The 17672-nt window shown below is 34.5% G+C and overlaps 2 protein-coding genes and 1 pseudogene across 3 annotated transcripts; all 3 read left to right on the top strand.

Moving 5' to 3' along the window:
* The first annotated feature begins 308 nt into the window (after positions 1-308).
* LOC111404471 lies at positions 309-2414 on the top strand (annotated as a pseudogene).
* Positions 2415-2462: 48 nt separating this feature from the next.
* LOC111403420 lies at positions 2463-6809 on the top strand. Of its 2 annotated transcripts, none has more exons than XM_023031922.1 (5): positions 2463-2616; positions 3053-3153; positions 3748-3855; positions 5659-6465; positions 6573-6809. In XM_023031922.1, the coding sequence occupies exons 3-4, from the start codon at positions 3753-3755 to the stop codon at positions 6387-6389; spliced, it is 834 nt and encodes a 277-aa protein (XP_022887690.1). In that variant the 5' UTR covers positions 2463-2616; positions 3053-3153; positions 3748-3752; the 3' UTR covers positions 6390-6465; positions 6573-6809. The 2 variants fall into 2 exon arrangements, with proteins under 2 accessions (XP_022887690.1, XP_022887689.1); XM_023031921.1 differs by having other exon boundaries at positions 2463-2931.
* Positions 6810-15098: 8289 nt separating this feature from the next.
* Positions 15099-15872, top strand: LOC111404901 (putative mediator of RNA polymerase II transcription subunit 15). Its single transcript, XM_023033630.1, has one exon. It carries the CDS (start codon positions 15236-15238, stop codon positions 15800-15802), a length of 567 nt encoding a protein of 188 aa, XP_022889398.1. The 5' UTR covers positions 15099-15235; the 3' UTR covers positions 15803-15872.
* The last annotated feature ends 1800 nt before the right edge of the window (positions 15873-17672 follow it).

The raw sequence follows: 17672 nt of genomic DNA, 5'->3' as shown, positions 1-17672 counted from the left end.
TTGTATGTAAACTCGGTTGTATTTCAAGAGAGTAAAATATGTAGCAGTTATTCTTGTATTGAATTTTGCATTAGTTCTACAATGGGAGTGTGGGGGTATTTATAGTAATGCGAGTTGAATCATGGCCCTCGGTTGGGAGTACACTTGGTCTCATCTTGTTAGTTTACTTACCTAATCCTAGGTATCATTTTTTATCACCTAGTCTGTTATACACTTATTAATTGGCAGAGCCGTCGTTATATTTGACAAGACACTTGCACCATATGATGGACGTCCCATTAATCACTCAAAAAGGATTCTTGTGTAAGATGAGATCTCTTGGGAGAGGTGATGGCAAAGGTGCTTCAAAGATTCGGCTTCGGCATAGAGACCTCGATATGAACAACCTCGGCCGAATGCGCTTCGGTCCTGAAGCGGTTGGACCACGTCAGAGGCTTCGCTTGTGGATGTTGTGTATTCTTCGTTGGCCTTAGGGCCTCGGCCACCATGCCACGTGATCTGGCTTAAGTCGGCCACGGGTCCCAATGGATCGACAAAGTGTACTAGTATGTAACAAAATCGTTATAAAGTTACTGGTCGAAGCTAGCTTGAAATAAAGTGAACTCCAACATTTAACGTGGTTTTATATGCTTAGTTAAAACTTCAAATTAGTACCACTATCAAATTGTAATTTCTCTTGGTTTTGATTTTAATGAAATGAAAATTTTTTAAGTTTGAGGAATGAAAAGACTAAAGATGTTAATTTTCAATGGTGTTAATGTTTAATGATTTAAATGGTCACCGCGTCTAATATAGGTAATTTCCATTAAAGTAATTCGGAACAAAATCACAGGCCAGCCCGAGGGATATGGGTTTGTGGAGCTTACTTCGCGTCAAATTGCTGAAAGGGTTCTGCAGTCCTATACGGAACACAAATTCCTGGGACCGAGCTAACTTTTCGGTTGAATTGGGCATCATTTGGGATAGGAGAAAAGCGAATTGATACTGCACCGGAGCACTCTATTTTGTTGGGGATCTAGCTCCAGACGTCACAGATTATTTGTTGCAAGAGACTTTTCAAACCCATTATTCCTCGGGTAGAGGGGCCAAGGTTGTGACTGATCCAAACACAGGCCGCTCCAAGGATTTGCAGATGAAAAAGAAAGGAACCGAGCCATGACTGAGATGAATGGTGTATATTGCTCTACTAGGCCCATGCGCATTAGTGCAGCGACTCCTAAGAAATCAGCAATTGGTGTTCAACAGCAGTATGCTGCACCTAAAGGTGAAGATACGTACCACCATCTAAGCACCATAAATCCATGGATATTCTTTTTATATATATTCATTGCACTGTATCAGGTCATAAAGTCTGAAAATTACACATCTCATTCTGATTTTTTTATTTTTATTTTTTTTATTTTATAGTTGGAGGTGAAATGCGTATACATATTGCTAAGACAGGACTAGCGTCGTCCCTATCCTTGTTCCTAAGCAGCTTCTGATTTTTGCTCATTTTACGGTTTGCATAATGGAAGGTGCATCTACAACACTACACAATCCTTCGAGTAAAGTGCTTTAAAATGCCCTTCAAATGTGGCAGTGGTGATGCCTGTCCTATGCTTGTACACCTTTGGGCCACCACAACAATCTCTGAAGTTTACGTTTCATTTGAACTCAATTCACTCTAGTTCAAAATCATAGTGACTTCTCATTAAAACTTTATTGGCCATTTCACAATTTTCTTGTTAGTTCATTTTATTTTCTTGTTTTGACTGCAGTATATCCAGCTCCAATTTATACTCCACCTGTGCGAACAGTTCCAGTGGATAACGATATAAATAACACTACTGTAAGTGAAACACTGATTTCTGTAGTTCCATATGTCTTCCTTTCTAATTTCCTTGTTCAATTGCAGGTTTTTATCCCCAATCTGGACCCTAATGTCACAGAAGAAGAACTGAAACAGATATTTTTGCAATTCAGGGAAATAATTTCTATCAAAATTCCGGTAACCAAGGGTTGAGGCTTTTTGCTTTTTGCCACCAGGTATGTTATGAAACTCTTATTTCAATTGCAGGATAATCTATAACAAATGAAAAGTATCTATAAGTACTTTCAATCATCTTTGGCATATCATCAATTGGTACCGTTTGCTGTTGATGCTCATCTTCATAGGACATCCGCAGAAGAATCAATCCAGAGGATGCAAGGTACCCTGATTGGTCAACAAGTAGTTAACCTTTCTTGGGAAAGGAATCCAGCAGTAAAATGGGTCAAGCTTTTGCTTAAATTGTGGTTTTGAATCTTTGTTAATTCTTGGATGCTCCTCGACTTTTCAGGGATCAATCAGCAGATCCAATGAGTCAATGGAGTGCTTATTATGCTTATGGAGCCAGGGGCGGACCTGGGGGGGGGGGTTTATAGGGGCAATTGACCCCCTAGATTTTGGGGAAAAAATAATTTTTTCTTACCTTTTTTTTTTTTTTTTTTTTCCTTAGTTTTTTTTATTAGAAGATATCCTATAAATTTTATTTTTGCCCCCCTAAGCCAAGTCGTCTGGGTCCGCCCCTGTATGGAGCTACCCTGGATCCTTCAGCATACGCATATTCTTGCTACTTACAGTACACTCAACACGTATTTATTTATTGTCCTATTCTACGTCAACTTTACGGTATACATTTCTGCTTATAATTAAAGAGATGGATGTCACTAGGAGTGGAAAAATCGGGTGGTTTGGTGTTATTGCAAATGTAACTTGAACTGTTATCTTCACTGAAGCAGCAAAACTCTGACTAGTAACTTCAACTCGTACAGTATTGGGATCTATATATCTTTCTTTAACCCTGTTTTAATTGTAACTTGACAAGTCTTCTCTAGCCCTACGATGCTTATTATGGGAAGAGATAGATACCAAATCAACACTACCATCCTCACCATTTCCATTTCAATGTGAGAAGTGTTAGAAGTTGGGAATAAACTTGAAATGTTTATCTTGTAAAAGTAGATAGTAGTTGCTAGTAGTAACCCATTGATACCTTTTAAGCATTTTTAAATATTTGTTCCATTATAGGCTGAAGGTGCTCAGGATATGGCAGCTATGTTGGGCGTTGTGTCAACTATGGAACATAGAGAGGAAATTCACGATCCTCTGACGAAGCCCGATGCCGACAAGTAAAACCTCTTCCATGGGATTTTAGCCCTCGTTTGATTTCCATTTTTCTCAAAATATATTTTTCTATCTTCTCTTCGATCACACATTCTTCAGAAAAATAATATTACACGTAAACCTAAAACTTTTTCTTATCTTTTATCCACACATTCTTCATTATTCTACTATTACAAAGTGCATTCTATACAAAAAATGGGGCTCAAAAGAATTAGAACATGTCTGGCTAAGCTTAAAGAATATACTATTACAAGTAAATTTCTTGTTTTTTTATTTAATCATAAAAAGAAAATTTCCAAAAAAAAAAAAAAAGGGTTCAAAAGAATTAGAACATGTCTGGCTAAGCTTAAAGAATATACTATTACAAGTAAATTTCTTGTTTTTTTATTTAAAAAAAAAAAAAAAATTTCCAAAAAAAAAAAAAAAAAAGTTATTAAAAGTAAGAAAAAGGTAACTTATCCAAATATGTTTTCAGTAACTTTTATAGCCAAACATGCTCTAAATAAAAAGTGTGGATGTGCTTAATATATTAGTAACATTAACCTATAATGGCTTTGGAAGATCTTTTTGCTGAAAACAATTACACCATTGACTCTCAGGTTGAATGCTACCTATCTTGCTGTTCATGGAAGCACTATTTTGGGATGTCCGTTGTGGCAGAGAACCTCGGCACTTTCATAATGAACTTTGCCTCTGGTTGTTGAAAGGTAATGTATTTGCTTTTGGAGTCTGTTGTGGGCTGCCAGTCATAAGCAAGAATGTTGGAGAAATTATGTCGTATGGGGCCACACGTGTATATATTAAAATGTGTGATGCTATTTTTAAGGTTTAGTCAATAAGGTGATCCATTGGGTTTTATTTTTGACTAATGGGTATTAATTTTCATGGAATCAAAGTGTGGAGACCGGAATAAATATTTTAAATTGTTGAGGGGCCAATTTGAAATAATTGAAAGATAATAATTAATTATTTAATATAGGTCGTGGTCTCCAATTGCACGTGACTTTTAGAATTCTTTACATCCCCATCAACAGAGAACGGATTTCTAGAAATCACGTAACAGTTGGAAGATCATAATTGATTTCAGAAAACTTAGATTTATGGATCAAGGTATACTTCCGCATTTATTTTGTTTTCTAATTGATTTCAACATGGAGATTCAAGAATCTGCTTATTTTCAATTTCCTACAAGTGATATCAGAATAGATCTATAGTTGATTTCTTTGAGAAATTGCAAGAATTTAATGTTATTGGAGTTTTATATTGTGAATTACAATTTTAGATCTTCATCGTGTGATTATGGATCAAGATCTTGCAATTTTTTTAAAAGAAATTTTCAGATCCGTTAGTTACGGATCTGACTTTGTTGAATGAGACAACCTTTTGGCACATATTCATGTTTAATTTTTCCAAGATCTGGGTTAAAATTTTCTGAATTCAGATTTTGATTTTCGTTTAAAAAAAATTTTTGGTTCTGGCCAGTGACGGGTGTACCACTGACGATTGCAACCGGCTGCTGCATTTGGCGTTGCTGCAAAATGCAGCAGCGCTGGACGCTACTCCCGGTTGCAGCAGCGTCCGGTACCATTAAGGCAGGAGGGTGAGAGAGAGATTTTGGAATGGATTCTGGAGGTGGGTATCTGAGGTGAAAATAAGATGATCTTAGGTCCTTGCTTGCAATTTAAAATTAGGGTTAATTATTTTTTCAAAATAAAAATTTACATTTCAGTCCCGAATGTTTCTGATCCATCCAAATTGGATCTTTAAGGTTACGGGTTTAATAATTCAGCCCTTAAATTTGGGCCATTGAATTTCTAAAATTTGCAGTTGAAGCCCTCAATGTTTATAATTAATTAAAATTGGCCCCCAAAATTTTAATTTTTTTAAAATTTGATCCCTAAAGTTTTGAATTATTAATCCTTAGGTCCCTAAAGTTTCTAAAGGCATCTAATAATGCAAAATTAATGATTCTCTTTCTCAAATTAAGGTACTAAGGACTCTTTTAAGAGGAATAATTAAAGTTTAATTATGAGAGACAATCAAATTCAAATAATTTGGTAAATCATTTATAATGAATTAAGGTTATCTAACATTTTGAATAAACTAATTGAAACAATATGTCACCAAAGTGACCTCTTTTGTGTAGATTGGTTTGTTTGGGATATTTAGATGTCGTGTGTGTATTTCTTTATGTGGGTATTAATCGGTCCAAAGGAAGGTTAATATTTGGCCGAATTACATACACACCTATGGTGGTAAATGTGTGACAATTATAAGGTTTCCATGTGAATAATAAATCAATCCAAAGATGGTTTCATTATTTGACAGGAATTATTGTCAATGTTTGATCACTGTATTGAGAATACCACTAGCAATTAATATTACTGTCCAAAGACTTGATATTAATGTTGCACTATGTATCTTGATATGAGACTTACCATTATTTGAATTTATTTTTCATTTAATATGGATATGAGCTTGATTATTTTTTCATTTTGTTCTCTCTACAGCTAATTCATTTGCTACCACAATATCTACTAATATCGATTCAATTCTCATGCTTAATGGGACAAACTTCAAGGATTGGATGGAGAACGTATTGATTGTTCTTGGCTACATGGATTTTGACCTTGCACTTCGGATTGAGCAACTCACTCCTCTTATGGAAGAAAGTTCTCCTGATAAAAGGAGAAACTTTGAGAAGTGGGATTGTTTAAATTGCATGAGTCTAATGATCATTAAGCGCGGCATTTCGAAAGCCTTTAGAGGTGCAATATCCGAAGAGATAGCTAATGCTAAGGAGTTCCTTGCCGAAATTGAGAAATGTTTTGCGAAAAATGATAAGGCTGAAACAAGCATGCTTTTGCAAAGCTTGATTTCAATGAAGTATAAAGGCAAGGGGAACATAAGGGAGTACATCATGGAGATGTCTCACATTGATTCAAAACTTAAAGGGCTAAAGCTTGAGCTGTCTGATGACTTGCTCGTGCATTTGGCATTGATCTCGCTTCCTGCACAGTTCAGTCAATTTAAGGCCAGTTATAACTGTCAGAAGGAGAAATTGTCTCTAAATGAGCTCATTTCATATTGTGTGCAAGAGGAAGAAAGGTTAAAGCAAGATAGAATTGAAGTTGCTAACTTGGCAAACACTTCTAAGGATAAGGACAAGAAAAAGATGAAGGAATATGAAGCTGCTCCTAAGAGTCCAGCACAAAAGAAACAAAAAAAAAAAGATAAATGAACTTGTTTCTTTTGTAATAAGGCTGGACACGTGAAGAATGTCTATGCCAAATATCATGCATGGTGTGCAAAGAAAGGTACAATTTTTACTTTGGTTTGTTCTGAGAATAATTTAGTTTCAGTACCTAGAAACACTTGGTGGATGGATTTTGGTGCTACTACTCACATAAGTGTTTCTATGCAGGGCTGCCCGAGCTACCGAAAATCAAGTGATGGTGAAAGATATATCTATGTGGGTGATGGCAAATCGGTGGAAGTTGATGCAATAGGCACTTTTAGGTTATTATTGGGAACTGGTTATTATTTGGATTTGCAAGACACTTTTGTTGTGCCGTCTTTTAGACGGAATTTAATTTCTATTTCTTTGTTGGATAAATTTGGATATTGTTGTTCATTTGAAAACAATCAATTTAGTCTTTCATTAAATTCCAATATTATTGGTACTGGTTCATTATGTGAATATGATAACCTATATTTGTTTGATATAATTGTATCATATAATGAAACCTTGCATGTTGAATCACGAGGTACTAAACGCAAATTAAATAAAAAAATTCAGCAAAATTATGGCACAAGCGCTTTGGTCACATCTTAAAAGCTAGAATTGAGCGACTTGTGTCAGATGATATTTTGGATTCTCTTGACTTCACAGATTTTAATATATGTATTGATTGTATCAAGATAAAACAGACTAAAACAAGGAGATTGGGTGCTAACAGATCTTCAGACGTTTTAGAATTGATACACACAAATATTTGTGGGACATTTCCTACGGCTTCTTGAGATGATCAACAATATTTTATATCATTCATAGACGATTACTCACATTATGGGTACCTATATCTCATCCATGAAAAGTCTGAGTCACTGGACGTGTTCAAAACTTTTAAATCTGAGGTTAAGACTCAACTCAACAAAAGGATAAAGAGCGTTAGGTCTGACCGTAGTAGTAAGTACTACGGCAGATATGACGGTTCAGGTGAACAATGTCCAGGATCATTTGCTAAATACCTAAAAGAGTGTGGAATCGTCCCACAGTACACCATGCCTTGCCTAGCATGAATGGTGTAGCTGAAAGATGAAACAGAACTCTTAAAGACATGATAAGGAGTATGATAATTCATTCCACCTTGCCAAAATCACTCTGGGGAGAGGCATTAAAGACTGCAGCTTATATTCTGAACAGAGTACCAACTAAGGCTGCTGCTAAAACATCTTATGAGCTTTGGACAGGTAGAAAACCTAGTCTAAAGCATTTTCACATTTGGAGATGTCCAGTTGAGGCGAGGCCTTATAGGCCACATAAAAAGAAATTGGACTCCAAAACAGTTAGCAGTTATTTTATTAGTTACTCTGAGCAATCTAAGGGCTATAAATTTTATGATCCCACAATTAAGTCAATTTTCGAAACGGGAACCACAACATTTTTTGAGGATGTTGAGTTTGGGGGGAGAAACAAGATTAGAGACATTGTCTTTTAGAAAGAAGTTGAGGAATGATCGATTTTGATTCCTACTATTGTTTTTGACAATGTACAGGTTTCTATAACTGTTGTTGATCAAGAAGCATATCCAGAACCTCAACGAGACAATGTTGAAGAACTTCCATCCAAAATGAGGCAATTATTCCAAAAGTACAAACTCAACAACCTCAAGAACCAATGCCATTAAATAGATCCACGAAAGAGAGGAAAAATGCTATTCCGGATGATTTTGTAGTATTTCTCTAAGAACATGAGGAAAATAATGGAATGGTGAAAGATGATCCAATCAATTTCCATCAGGTCATGCTGGGTTCTAACTCTCAAAAGTGGATTGATGCCATTAATGAGGAGCACGAGTCTATGCAAGACAATAAAGTTTGAGATCTTATCCCGTTACATGAAGGTGTGAAGTCCATTGGTTGCAAATGAATTTTTAAAACCAAGAGGGATTCAAATGGTAATGTGGAAAGATATAAGGCTCGTCTTGTGGCTAAAAGGCTTTACCCAAAAGGAAGACATTGATTTCAAAGAGACTTTCTCTCCAGTTTCAACGAAAGACTCTTTCAAGACAATTATGGCACTTGTTGCACACTTTGATCTTGAGTTACATCAGATGGATGTTAAGACGGCATTTCTCAATGGCGACATTGATGAGACGATCTATATGGTGCAACCAGAAAACTTCGTGTCAGGAGACCCGAAGAATATGGTTTGCAAATTAAAGAAATTCATCTATGAGCTCAAGCAAGCTTCCCGTCAATGGTACCACAAATTTCATCAAGTCATTATCTCATTTGATTTTGAAATGAATGTCGTTGATGATTGTGTGTATTACAAGTTCAGTGGGAGTAGCATATTTTCCTAGTTTTGTATGTTGATGACATACTGCTTGCCATTAACGATATAGGCATGTTGTACAAAATCAAGAGATTTTTATCAAGAAATTTTGAGATGAAAGATCTTGATGACGCCTCTCTTGTATTAGGGATCCAGATACATCGGGATCGCTCTCAAGGTATTCTTGGACTGTCACAAAAGAGCTATATCGATAAAGTATTTAAGAGGTTTGACATGCAAGACTGTAAACCAGGTGATACCCCTGTCACTTAGGGAGACAAATTTAGTCTCAAACAATGCCCACAAAATGACCTTGAAGCTAAGGAAATGCAAAAGATTCCCTATGCATCAGCTATTAGAGGTCTGATGTATGCTCAAGTTTGTACACATCTGGACATTGCATTCATTGTTAGAGTGCTAAGCAGATATTTAAGTAACCCTGGGATGGATCATTAGAAAGCAGCCAAAGGGGTTATGAGGTATTTAAAGAGAACAAAGGATTATATGCTCACATATAGCAGATCGGACCAGTTAGAGATCATAGGGTACTCCGATTCTAATTTTGCTGGGTGTCAAGACAGTAGAAGATCCACATCGGGCTATATCTATCTGCTGGCTGGAGGAGCTATTTCTTGAAAGAGTGCCAAGAAAACACTAATAGCTTATTCTACCATGGCAGCAGAGTTTGTAGCATGTTATGAGGCATCTAACCATGGAATATGGCTACGAAATTTTGTCACTGGACTGTGCATTCTAAATGGAATAGAAAGACTACTAAAGTTAAATTGTGACAATAACTCGACAGTTCTATATTCTAACAACAACAAGAGCTCATCGAAGTCAAAATATATTAACATTAGGTTCCTAGTTGTGAAGGAAAGAGTACAGAGTGGACAGATTTTTATAGAGCACATTGGAATAAACTCCATGATTGCGGATCCGCTCACTAAGGGATTACCACCCAAAGTCTTTTATGAGCACACTGCTCGCATGGGTGTTGTATTTCTTGAAGATATCATGTTTTAGTGAGAATTTGTATTCTTGTTGCTTTATGTTTACTTTGGACACATTTGTGCATTTGGATATTTTTTCTGTAGAGAAATGAAGTATTCAGTTCATTCCACTCTGTTATTATGTTCAGTATTGATCTCACTCAAGAAATAAGGTTGGATCAGTTGGAAATAGACATTTTCGGATCACATAACATGTAATTTTCATGCTAAACTCCCATGATTGATCTATGTCATTTGGTTGTATGGGTGTGCGTGACCATTGATGGATTTAGTCACGCTAAATGTGATGAAAATCGCTTTGATCCTACATCAATATGACTAATGGACGAGATTGTTTGGAAATACCATAGCAAAAGTTTGAGCCCATAAAGTTGCACACATTTATAATATTACATCACATGTGTGGCTCAGTGGGAGATTGTTGGAGAAATTCTGTCATATGGGGCCACACGTGTATGTATTAAAATGTGTGAATCTTTAAGGTTTAGTCAATAAGGTGATTCATTAGGTTTAATTTTGGACTAATGCGTATTAATTTTCATGGAATCAAAGTGTGGAAACCAGAATAATTATTTTAAATTGTTGAGGGGCCAATTTGAAATAATTGAAAGATAATAATTAATTATTTAATATGAGTCGTGGTCCGCAATTGCACGTGACTTTCAGAATTCTCTGCATCCCCATCAACAAAGAACATATTTCAAGAAATCACGTAGCAGTTGGAAGATCATAATCGATTTCAGAAAACTTAGATCTATGGATCAAGGTACGCTTCCGCATTTATTTTATTTTTTTCATTGATTTCAACATGAAGATTCAAGAATCTACTTTTTTTTATTTCCTACAAAGAAAACTATAGCACAGAGTTGATGTGTGTGTATATATATACACACTATACTACCGCCTACAGGTGCCACCCATTGCCGTTTGCACGTTATATTTCAAAATATTTCCTAAATTTGTCTGAGGATCGAAGTCATCAATATTAATGTTACTGGATACTGGATTTTGCCATCTTGTTTGCATCTTCAGGTTGTGCTAATGTATATGAATTCCGGAAAAAGAGTTCCATTATTTTAAGTCAAAATTCTATTCCCCAAAATGAATAATATTTCTGAAATTTAGCCCCTTTTTTGATGTCCATTAAAGAGAGTATTTTTTGGGGGAAATTAGTTTTAGAATAGCGATTTTTTGGAGTAGTTAAAAAGTAGAGAAAATTTGGGTTTACGTGCAAAATATTATTATAAAAATGTGTGATTGAAAACGAGATAAAAAAAAGTAGTTTTCGAAATTGGGGCTTAATATATAGCTATCTGCATGACCACTTTCATCTTGTTGTCCATCTAGAGGTGTCACAATACCATCCAACCCTAGAGTTGGGACGAGCCAGCACCAGATTTAGAGGCCCAAGGCTCATTTGAGTTGGTTTACTCCGATGTAGAGTCACACTTTCTTCTTTATCTTCTTATCCAGCTAAAGGAGTCAAATGTCTTGTCCACTAATCCAACTTTATGCCGACCCTGATTTAGAGGCCAAGACCTATGTGGGTTAGTTTATGTTGGCCTTTTTTGGAAGAAGAAATCTTAAGCAAGATAAAAGCCCATAAACTGTGTATAATTGAAGCCAAGCTGACCATGGAAACCACTCGATCTAAAAGTTTGTATGCAGTTTGCAAGGTTCATTTTTCTTATCAAAGCATAATACATGCACAATTTCATTAAACAGGTGGCGGTAAATCCTTTTCTTGCTCTGATATCACGTTGAAACACTAAATCTAAAGACTTAAGTTAATGGAAAGAATCACATGTATATAATTTAGATATTATCTTGAATATATACTCAAAATTGGGTTGTGCCGAGTAAACATGTCGCTCTATGTGTTAATAGATCATGTGTCAAATATGTGGCTTGAGAACGTATTTCAGCTGATAACTGAAGTTTTGACGGCAACAATTAATCATGCAAGCTTTTGCTTAACTCACAATTCAATTACGCTGTTTCATATTGTTTCTTGCATACTTTTTTGGTACCAAAGCAAAGGCCAAATTGTTTAATATTAAGTTATAACAAATTAAAGTGATTACTCACTCAGTCGTGTCCCATTCAAGAAAATGACTACCGTCTGCTCTTTCTACGTTTTATTTTCAGGGAATATAATATAAATATGAAGTTTACCCGTCAAATCATGAATTTCTAACCGTCTCCAATTTTCAAAATAATTCTCATTGCGTGGAACTTTCCATTTTGAAAATGGTGATTGTGGAGCAAGGCCACTTGGCCTTGAATGAGAGTTTCAGAAATGAATAGATTGGTAAAGGGATTTTTCATCTCAGAATGGACAATTACTTATATGATGATGATCCCATTTTTTTCCAATTTTATACCAGCAAAGATCGTATCATTAGAACAACGGTTATGACTTAACTTCATAAGAAACATTTAACACGTCTGGATGATAGAGTAAATAAGGGTGTGGTTGGTTTCCATTTTCATTTTCTATTTTCATTTTCAAAACGATTTTTAGTTTTCCTCGAAAACGGCCCGTTTTTTTTTTTTTTTGAGCGTTTTCGACATTTATAACTGAAAACACTGAAAATGCTAAAAAGTCGTTTTGCGTTTTCAGTTATAAATTTTAACTTGTTTTTGAAAATGTGTTTTCGAAAACGACGGACCAGACGCGTTTTCGAAAACGGAAAACGAAAAATGGCTCGAAAACGACAAACCAACCGTGGCCTAATATTTTGCCTTTTTTCTCAATATTGTCCAGTACTTCGAAGATTATGTATGCTCGAACAGTGGCGGAGCCAACCCCACAAAATTATGGAATTTCTTTTTACTTTTTTCCAAAATTTAAATTTCTCTCCTCTTTTTAGCATTGTCCAAATTTGAAATGACTAGGTAATTTCTCATTCTTAATCTAAAGTTGTCAATTTCATCAAAGTCTAACGTGTGTTATTCTCAATTCATCAAGGACGATTGCAATCACATGTTTAGCCACCTCTCGAGCCTTAACTAATTGTTACGTTGTTTTCAAAAAAATAAATATTAAAAATTATAACTTAGTTTATGATCCCACAATGAAAAATGTTTAACTCATCGAGTTTTAATTTTTAACTTTCTTATCCATATTTTAGCTAGTATTTTTTATTGGTTGGAAAATGATAAATGGTCATCTTTTGCACGGCATTCATGTTTCTTGTTAATCCATTCAGTACAATTTATAAAGTGTACGGCCTTTTTTGGTTTTGTCCCTTTGCCGGTTAGAAAAAATTCCGATACGCTTTTTCAAATATTGCATTTCTTTTCTCTTCATTGAACTGAAAGTATCAATATTCTGGCCCCGTTTTGTCATGAAGATAGGATGATTTCAATGCCTTTAAAATGCGACAAATGTGCATCATAATCATATTATTTCATCATGTACTTTCGTTTCTTCATATACACGTGTGGATACATGACAAATACAAACTAGAGTGAGACGAGGGAGAGAGACAAGAAAATATATTTAATTGAAGCAATCATTTTTGGATTGATCACGAATAATTATGTTATTATTGCCATTTTATGTGGGACTCGATTAGTGTCGTCGAAGATGTACAAGTAAAAGTTCTACGTTGTCTGGATATCAGGATGCTCCTGAATTTATAGGGGAATTTGGCTATTATCACGATAGTTTAGCTTGAGATGAAATCATACATAAGATCCAACAAGTGGTACCACACTCACGTCCAAAATTTAGTCAATGTGGATACATAAGATATATTTCTAGACGTGCATGGAAAATCAAAATGAATATATGAATTTGAGATTTTTGATTGAATATTTTGTGATGATAAACTCTCTAGACGAAAAACGATTTTAATGGTTATAAAACTATGAACATAAAAGGTCGCCATTTGAGGGGAGAGGAGTTGTGGAGATCGACATGATGTAGATTCGGGGATGGTCATAAGCTACTCTAGTCATTAAGTTAGCATTTTGAGACTTTATAACAACAACAACAATAATAGATAGGAGTAGGAAGACTATCGAATTATTTTCATCACTTATCTTCCTTGGTCCAATCTAAATTAACTGAATGATGATTTATGTTGTAGTGACACGTACTATGCGAAACTTAGTGCTTCATTACAACATAAATATCTTTTTAAGACATCCATTTATGACGTACACATAGGACATACCGCAAAAACAGACTATTTGCGTTTGTAAAAATTAATAACCTCATCATAATTTAGAGTTAAAATCAAACGTTAATTTCAATCACATATTCACAACTACTACTCACAAATATTTCACAAATTTCAAGAAATCCACTGTTATTTTCACTATAATCTCATTAATAGGTCATAAATGTAATTTTAGTAACAAGTTAGAAAACCATGGAGAAACTAGAACTTATGTGTTTTCAAAATTCCAATTTTGGTCGTTCAAAACATGTCAATTCCTCTCATTTTCAAGATTTCTTTCATCAATGAACCTCATACTCGGATTTCTTCCTAAAACAACAAAATGAACCAAAATCAATAAAAATCAAATTCGACACAATAACATTTCACGTAAAACAACCGTCTTCCTCGTTCATATATACTATTAATATATCAACCATGTCATAATTACACGTGTTTTCAAAATTCCAATTTTGGTCGTTCAAAACATGTCAATTCCTCTCATTTTCAAGATTTCTTTCATCAATGAACCTCATACTCGGATTTCTTCCTAAAACAACAAAATGAACCAAAATCAATAAAAATCAAATTCGACACAATAACATTTCACGTAAAACAACCGTCTTCCTCGTTCATATATACTATTAATATATCAACCATGTCATAATTACACGTCTATATATAGCATGTAGTAAAATATATCAAGCATATTCTAATCTTTCCCTTGCTATTGAAGAATGAGCAAAATTGTAAGAGACAAGATATGGATTCAAAGACAAGACGACCACCTATCTCTCTCCAAACCGTTGCCACAAGACAAATCAACCACCAACCCTACCTCACCCCATCCTGCCCCCACCCCTTCATTCCCCCTTTCTAAGCAACAAAACCCCACAACCATCACCATCGTGATCATCATAATCATTTCACATTCCTTTCTCTCTCTTCTGCAACTTTTTTATTTTTATTTTTTAACTTCTTGGAACTGTCTTGTCTTCTTATATAACCCTCACTCTTTTACATCAAAACAAATTCAAATGTAAAAATTATAGAGAAGCAGAAAACTAAGAGATATATTTGTGGGTTCTTGAAAACTCAATTTTCATGCAATGCATGCAATAAACAAAATACCTCGTACATGTATAATCAATTATTTTACCAATTATCTGTTAATTAACTGATTAACCTTTTTTTCCTGATTAAAATTAGGTGGTCTCAGATTGCAGCACGTTTGCCTGGACGTACTGATAATGAAATTAAAAATTTCTGGAATTCTACAATAAAGAAGAGGCTCAAGAATATTTCATCATCATCATCAAGATCACCAAATACAAGTGATTCATCAATGGATCAAGCAAGAGATGGCATTAATGGACGGTTGATATCAAATCAAGAACACAACATGATGGGGGCGTGCATGCACCCATCATCTTCTTCTTCAGCTTTATCGTCATCAACATGGCAGCTGCCAAACATGGCCTTAAATCCCATGAATCTTGATCCAATATTGCCTATTATTGATCAGCCGCCGACAGGCATTGCCGGGTCGTACTTTGATGTACAACCATGCAATGCGCAAGGTGGGATGTTTGGTGGGAACATTGACTTTGAAGGACAGTTTATGGTTCCACCATTAGGGAGTGTAAACATTGAACAGAGTGGCAGAATGGGAAATTCAGTCGAAAAGAGTAATGCTAACGTCATGAATAATATGAATAATATAATTAACTATAATCAATTCAATAATAATAATAATAATAACATAAACAACAAATTAGGAGAAAATAATGTGAGAATTGAGGGTTTGTGTTGGGAAGGAGATGAACTAAGAATGGCTATGGGAGAATGGGATTTAGAGGAGTTAATGAAGGATGTTTCCTCGTTTCCTTTTCTCGACTTTCAAGTACAGTAAACAAGTACACTGAACAGAACAGTAATGATCTCGGAAACAAACGAATATTTCACAATTTTCATTTTTTTTTTTTTTTGGCAATATTTAGCATAGAATACCAAACATGTGTGTAGGGTTTGTATCTACAGTTGAGAACCTTGCGCCGGAAGCAACTTTCGACTGAAAGTAGCCAGAGAAATTAGTTAGGTGAGGTTAAAGGATGGGAAATAAAAGGGCCAAACGTGGGTTGTATAAATGTATGCATACATAGATTATCATGATGTTTGTATTTTGTCATTTTCAGTAATTCCAAAGCGTTTGTAATAACATTGATACATGTAAACATGTTATATGAAATAGAGATTAGTTAGAGATTTGCATTGATATTAAAATGGGCCCACACCCCAACTAAATGAATCGAGATTTATTTCCGATGCAGAGATGTCAAAGAAATTTGTTACATCAAGGTTACGGATTCTAATCTTATCTTCATAACGTCTCTTTTTTATTGAAAGCATGTAAGATTTTGGCTCTTTGATTAAGAAATGAATTTGACTTGCACGTAAAGAAATATAATTTTTTATCTCGTAAGTCTTACCCCCACCCTCCCAAAAAAAGTACATTTTTTTCACTGAATTTCATGACTTGTGATCATGCATTTCGTGAAACAAAATGAAAAGATGATTATTTCTTCTAATGGGGTTTAATCACTTAGGTGATATGTCCATTTGGAACGATAATCTTTAAAGAAAGAGGAGAGGGTCAGCTTGCTCTCATTGTAAATTTGGACTTTTTAATTTGAATGTTAATTAATTAATCTTAATGGGAGACTGGCATGATTACTTTATTTTTATTTTTATCACTTTTTTGTTTCAATTTCCAAAGATAGCAATATAATTTTATATGTAAAGTTTATGAACAAGAAAATTATGTATTGTGCAGATGAATTATATACTTTTATTTAAATACTAAACTTTTAAATACCGGGATTTAAGTTGATATATAGAATGTGTCTTTAAATTCAATATTAATTGTGCTTATTATAATTATATTGTTCACTTATATATCTGAGCTGTAAAACTTGTCAATTGCTCGACAATCAGAGGTTTATCATTTAATTATGTTGTTTGGTTCAATAGATATTTAACCACCCTCGTGCTACGACCCCAAAATGGCGAAGAGTTGTCATCAATGTACCAAACCTTCTCGTTGATGTGAATTCTCGAGAAAGATTAGCAAACTATATTTTCAAAGTAAAATTTATTGGTTGAACGTGATTATGATAATGAGTGAACATAAATATCACGAGAGAAATCCATGTGTATGCACGACGAGTACTTCTATTTCGCGTTTTTTTCATTATTGCTTTGGAGTTTTAGGTTAGGTGTAGTCCATGATGTTTAAGTCTCATCACTATTCATTCTGAAAAAATTCACGTATCTTTTAACGAAATAATAAATCTAATCCACATACTAGCGAACGCGTTGAATACAAAATCAATCGTAAGTGAACCTCTTTTAACATTAATTTTCAAGAAATTGAAAATCATCTCGTTGCTCTATTATAAATAAACGACTTCTTGATATCTTTTACTATTTATGCTTTTAAATAAAACATTTTAATGCACACTCGTGGTGTAAAGAAAAGTTTATGAAAAAAGATAATCCAATAATAGAAGTTCAAACAATAAGACAAGATTGATAGATAAAGCAAGTGCTTCCTTAAATCATTTCATCTCAAGATTTTTTTTATAATGCTAATAACCAACATTTGACTTTCTTACATGATGTTAATTATTTTGGAAGTCTTTCTTACACGGTAATATGACAATTACTTACAATTTTTAACTGATTACACAATTTTAGCACGTAATATTGAGGTCACAATATAT

The sequence above is a fragment of the Olea europaea genome, chromosome 11, assembly GCF_002742605.1.
Source record: "Olea europaea var. sylvestris chromosome 11, O_europaea_v1, whole genome shotgun sequence".
In the NCBI taxonomy this organism is placed as follows: Eukaryota; Viridiplantae; Streptophyta; class Magnoliopsida; order Lamiales; family Oleaceae; genus Olea; species Olea europaea.
This window is presented reverse-complemented; position numbering and strand designations above follow the sequence as displayed.

Excerpts from the sequence above, each read along its gene's own strand:
- LOC111404901 (XM_023033630.1), top strand. The coding sequence starts at position 15,236 with ATGGATCAAGCAAGAGATGGCATTAATGGACGGTTGATATCAAATCAA.
- LOC111403420 (XM_023031922.1), top strand. The coding sequence starts at position 3,753 with ATGCTACCTATCTTGCTGTTCATGGAAGCACTATTTTGGGATGTCCGT. Across the intron at positions 3,856-5,658 it reads TTGCCTCTGGTTGTTGAAAG|CTAATTCATTTGCTACCACA; the intron begins GTAATGTATTTG and ends TTCTCTCTACAG.